Raw genomic sequence first — 6104 nt, 5'->3', positions numbered from 1 at the left:
AGTTTCAGCTTCTGTAATGATCCGTTAAACTTATCGGATGGTTTGTAATCTGCATGTGGTTCAGACAGCATATCATCATCATCTCAAAGTCATTAACATCAGTCCTCCTTGGAACTGAACAAGAAAAATATCAAGGTGGCATAAGGATAAACACAGTCATGTCAAACTTACACAAGCTAAATGGATACCTTTATGAAATGAAAAAATCCAAAGTCTTTGTCGGGATTCGAACCCACAGCGATGAGGGGCAAGTGGTAATATTTGTGGAAACTTTAAAAGATTAGTATATTTGCTTCTGTTGATAATATCCTAATCGCCCACTATTGAATCACGATAAACAGGGACGCATTCAACTTAAAACGCTTTAAGTTTATATACACATTTTTATCATGCGTATTAAAGATTGAAATGGTTATGTTTAATTTTGGAATATACTTCCTTCTTTAGAACAGGAAGTTTAAACAGTAAAATTCTCCGTACGTGATGAAGCAGGTATGTCTTCAAACAGGTAAGAATTTCTGAATTAGAAATAAAAGTTATATTAATATGATAACTCCTGATAAGGTGGGAAAACCTGGTTATTAAATTAATTGTATACCTTTTAGAAAAAAGATAGGTAGTCAGATGTACTTTCAGTTTGAAAGTGAAAGTTAATCATAATAAACTATACATGTATTTACAAAATTGAGCGGTAATAAGTAAAAAATTCTATGGTCAAAGGTCTTTTTCTCGTTTAGTAAAATATGTTATGCATGTGCATGTTTTGTAATACTTATAAATTGATCAATAACTGTTAAATACTAATATTATTTTCCAGTAAGTACATGTTCGTACAATACAGCGTAGTATGAACTTATACATACAGTATAGAGACCAAAGTTTAAACAATATCTGTTTGTGAAGAAAAAAAAATAACAGAAAGAAAGCAGAAAAACAACGGTGCATTTATTTCAATATGCATCTCTCAGAAACCAACGTTGCGTACTTCAATACAATATATAGTGTTATAATAAGAAGTAAAATAGACAAAGAATCTGATAACAAGGCTTACGTTAAAAGTGAGGACTGGTGCACTGAACTTCTAAAAAGTGGTTTGCTTTTGACTTTTTCTTGATAGTGTTGCCCTCAACGTTCCTTTCTTTATTTGTTGTCTATAGTTTATGTATGATGTATTGATCAACGATTCCCCCCCCCCCCTTTATTATTAGATCCATTTACTCTCCTTATCGCCCGCTTTAATATATCTCCAATTTAGAATACAATTCAGGGTTTGGATTTATATTGTTGTTTTTGATGCGTTTTACCTTCTCCGTTAATGTTCCACTCCCGTCTATGCCCGGTTTCAGGTCGGTGGTCTTGGATTGGGGAACGTTATTAGGGCAGCGTTCGTTGAATGGCGCTCTTCCTTGTTGATATTAACATTCAGGCTGCCTTTACTTACCCGAACACTTCACAACCATGGTTAAAAGTACACTGTATATGTACATATTCAAACAATCTACTTCTTTCGTAATCTCTATGTAATTACTAACGGTAATTATATCTTTTATCTTTTATTTCCTTTTATATTATCGATAGAATTTACTTATTGTTACACGTAATACTGCATTAAACACGTATATTATAGATACATGTAAAAAAATGAATATTAAGTCAAAAGAGAGTAAATCTCAAGTTTTAGTGATGTAATCATTTTTAAACTAAAGACATGGACCATATTAAATAAATATTGTAATGGAATAATACCGCGATAATATTTTGTGTCAGAGAAGGTAAATAAATAATGGTGCTTGAAATATTATAATACTTTAAACCAAAGGAAGTGTACAAATTACTACATCTGTCGATCTGGATCAATAATGTTATGCTTATTACTATCTATTAAGAGAATCAAAATATTTTTAGTTTCAGTAATGATCTTTTAAACGTACCTGATGATTTACAATCTACACGTGGTTCAGACAGCATATCATCATCATCACCTCAAAGTCACGTGCATCAGTCCCCATTTATGATGCAAGGGGAAACTGAACCAGAAACAATTCATGGTGACATAGATACACCAAGTATCGATAAGCTGGGTCAATTAACAGATGCAGTGTCAAACTTAAGGCCTATTTTGGATGCGTTCAGGCATGAACAAATGCTTAAAGACGAAAAGCTGAAACAGCTAACACAGGAGAACAATAATCTTAAAGAACATATTGGAACATTGGAAGGTTTTGCACATCTGTCCCCGGAAAACACGAGAGATCAATACAATAAAAATTTGCAGAGTAACTTACACAGAACAGAATGTTTGTTACAGGAAGAAAAGTCAAAAGTACAAAAGTTGTCCAAAGACATTGATGAATTGCAGGCACAACTAGCGAAATCTAAAACAAAAGAAATTAATTTGACTTCTGAAAACCAAAAGTTGGAAGCTATTGTCGCCGACAAAGACGATTTATTAAAAAGGAATGAATCTTCAATCAACGATTTGTACGCGGAAAACACTAATCTAAATTTAAGAATTGAAAAACTGGTCACTGAAAGGGACAATTTAAAGATGATTGTAGATCGATTTAAAAACGAACTGCGGGAAAAAGATAGTAATGAAAAACGCATTTTGGAAGAGAATGAAAGTCTAACACTTCAAAATGTCGAGCTAGAAAAGATGATCGAAAAGGTTAAACAGGAAAAGAGAAAATTTGAAGATGAGGTTACCGAAACAAAAAAACGGTATATCACATTCTTTATAGATTTCTTTATAATAACCTAGTCAACTGATGAAAAATGAATGAAATAGTTTTCATTCAAGTTGTAAGTTGCTGGAAAATTTACCCAGTTATCGAATAATATTATTGTTCTTCAAAGCATTGTTAAATATCTAATGGTAATAACAATATTTATATAGCTAAACTATTATGTACATGTACTTAATTCAAATTTGTGAGATAAAATATATAATATATGACATATTTCTTTTCAGTTTAAGTAAAGTGATGGGCAACAAACTGACCGCAAATAATCCTGGTATAGCAGACCTTAGTGATCAAAATAGACCGACGAAACTAGCCGAGAAATATTCAGAGTTGTATGACAATGAATGGACTGATGCCTATGAGGTTTTTGAAAAATCTTCTCCTAACGAAAAAGATGCGATTAAAACTCTCCTTAATCTGTTACAGGTAGTTGCTAAATATACGATTTTTATCTTTAATTCTCTTTTTAAGTATGTCAGAGTTAATAAGGATCATTTGTCGTATCACTTTTATAACTTGTTTTATGCAAATTTATAATGGATAAATACACAAAAAAGAGTTAAAAAATATTCAAATTTACAGAGTATACAGAGATTTTGTAGCGAAATGGCTATATCACAGCTAGAGAATATCAGCACTGCACTCACGATGAAATATGATCAGGTATGTTGATTTTATACCAGATTCGTAAATCACTTTTAACACAACAGTTATTTTTTAAAATTTGTTACAAGCAAAGTTTTTCAAACAGAAAGACCCTGATTAAAGCGACCTCATGTTAAGTTGAGTGGCTAGCCACAGATCCTGTACGTTGTAATTAAGATTGTGACCACTCTTAAGTGACATTTTACATACATGTATGTATATAGTTATATGCTTCTAAAACAATTTTCAAACATCGAAGAATATGTAAAATATGTACTGCAAATATTTGTTTACATTAAATGTAATCATTAAAATGTATGTATGCATTCACTTCAAATTGAAAATTTTGACTTAGACTTTATGGAAAATAAATTTCTAATTACCTCCCTTTATTAACATGCAATGTAAATTTGGTAATATCTTTACAAATAATCCTTTTTTTTGAACTGCCAATGTTGATAAATCTCCATTTAAGCTTTATATTTATGACATCAAATCATAAAAAAATTGTTACAGGATCTTTAATGATTATTATTATAAATGACATTGTGCAAGATTTATTGATTTAATAGGTTTCTGAAGCAATATAAAGTCCCCTTTGCAAGTATAATGAACTTGATGACAATCAATATTAAAAACGTATAATACTACACGAACATAGTGTTACACATCACGTGAATATGTTGGTAATATCAAATAAAAAGAAAACTATGATAATACTTTTGTAGACGAAATCACAGACCGAATATTTCAGACAACAAATAAAGGACTTCAGAAAAGCTACATCAGTGGAAGCCATAGAAGGGGTAATTTTGGTAAGTGTAGAGATTTGTATGCTACTTTGAGCTTCCACTTTACATCGGAATCGATTTCGCATATTGATTCATAAACCTAGCATGAACACACATGCTGATGTTAATTACTGCCGTTCGCGAACACGTTTATTTAAACCGGACTGAACTTGCAATACTTTCAATTTCGCTAAATTTAGCAACCTTTCCGGTTTCCATTTTATCTAACTGAATGTGTCTACGTATATGTAACAGTATTCATATACATGCATTTGAATTATGATACTATTATCATTATCATTACTATTATGTACGAGTATATATTATATACGATTCAAACAAAGGGCTAAGCACGTGCTTATCACTATAAGATAATTAGTGTAGTATTTTATGACAATAAATATGCTTAAATACTTTTTAATTAGAAATGAAATGATTTAGATAGATGTAAATTGTGAATGACTCATTGTCGAATAATTTATGTTCCGAGCTAGGCTTCTATCCATTAACTATTTGTGGTCATAATGATCGGTCCAGTTAATGCCAAATGATGTGCACTATTTTTTTGATATCGCGCTCAATTTGTAATAAAAAAAGAAAAATTATAACGTTTGCCCTGAACATTACATTAGTTTTTTAAGGTTACTGTATACATTGTATTGTTGTTTTGTATCGAAATATTGATCTAAGTCGCCTGTCTTGAATATAAGCGTATCAGTGTTAATGTTAACACATGTTCCTTGCTGGTTTGAATACCAGTGGTCAATCTCTTCAAACGTTATTTCATTTCTAGTCTTGTCGTTTCAGCATTACGTGAATCATCTAGAAAGTAATGACACCGTAACATTGAAGCTAGTGAATCAACCAAATGTGAAACCATTTATGCATAAATGTGTGGAGCTATGTTGGCTAATGGCGGTCCAAGATCCTCCATTGGAATTTGCACAGCTGAAGGAACAGTGGGGTAATAAAAGATTTGACACATCAATATACAAGCCGTACACTCAGACTGGCGCATTTGTCGACTTTGTTGTTTGGCCACCTCTGTACCTGCACAAAGACGGTCAATTACTTGCTAAAGGAGTAGCGCAGGCATGTGGACAGCTATCATCAAAAGATCCCGTTAGCAAAAATGTTTCGAATGCAACTGCTGTTCCAGGTACAGCTGTGCCTGTTCAGGGAACTTGCAATAATGACAAATCGAGAAGCTTTCATGGCAGATCCTCAAAAAACACCGCGGCTAACTTCAGCATGACGGTATCGGGAGCTAGCGGATTCTATGACAACAACTTCTCGACAATACAACAAGACGATGACGAGAAAGCATGTGAATAAACCGGGCAGATATTATTCAAGATATCAATGTCTTTTTGACTGAGACTGACCAGTGATTTTTTTTCACTACTGTATTTTACAGCCGAATAATGGCTGTTTCCCCTAGCCCAAAATAGGTAAAATTTCCCCTTAAAATGCTCATATTTTCCCCTAAAATGCCTCGTGTTCTTCCTAGCCAGAATTATGACTTAACAGCATCTGACTTATATCAGCTAGAAGACAGAAATCTGTCCCTATAGGTACATTGTAGCGTCTGCTGTATACCATGCATGTTAAATTGAATTGAAATCAAAATTTTATAAAAAAAATGTGTGGGTGAATAATATTTTCAGTTGTTGGAATTTGATTTCAGGTTTTCCCCCTTTTCTGTTTTATCGAGCTATATTTCCCCCTTTCGAAAGCCACAGGTTGTTTTGAAAATTGGAAAAAAATCACTGGTGACTGTCTGAGACTGGTTTATACATGTTATAGCTATGAATAAAATATATTACATACTTGTCAAAGCGTATGGGATCATCGGATTATTATTGTTACATATTAGAAATAGTAAAGGTGCATTTGACATTAAAAAAGAATGTTATTTAAAATA

General features: G+C 32.4%; 1 protein-coding gene across 1 annotated transcript; it reads left to right on the top strand.

The window, feature by feature from the left end:
- The first annotated feature begins 351 nt into the window (after positions 1-351).
- Positions 352-6104, top strand: LOC132713718 (optineurin-like). Its single transcript, XM_060696391.1, has 6 exons — positions 352-508; positions 1906-2721; positions 2972-3170; positions 3327-3407; positions 4118-4204; positions 4988-6104. Exons 1-6 carry the CDS (start codon positions 495-497, stop codon positions 5513-5515), a joined length of 1725 nt encoding a protein of 574 aa, XP_060552374.1. The 5' UTR covers positions 352-494; the 3' UTR covers positions 5516-6104.

The sequence above is a fragment of the Ruditapes philippinarum genome, unplaced genomic scaffold (genome assembly GCF_026571515.1).
Source record: "Ruditapes philippinarum isolate M1 unplaced genomic scaffold, ASM2657151v2 ctg493_1_1_1_1, whole genome shotgun sequence".
In the NCBI taxonomy this organism is placed as follows: Eukaryota; Metazoa; Mollusca; class Bivalvia; order Venerida; family Veneridae; genus Ruditapes; species Ruditapes philippinarum.
Note: the sequence above shows the minus strand (reverse complement) of the source record. Positions and strands in the feature narration are given on the sequence as shown.

What these genes read in the sequence shown, in the direction of transcription:
- LOC132713718 (XM_060696391.1), top strand. An exon ending in GTTACCGAAACAAAAAAACG is followed by an intron (nt 2,722 to 2,971) that starts GTATATCACATT and finishes ATTTCTTTTCAG; the next exon opens with TTTAAGTAAAGTGATGGGCA. An exon ending in TCACGATGAAATATGATCAG is followed by an intron (nt 3,408 to 4,117) that starts GTATGTTGATTT and finishes ATACTTTTGTAG; the next exon opens with ACGAAATCACAGACCGAATA.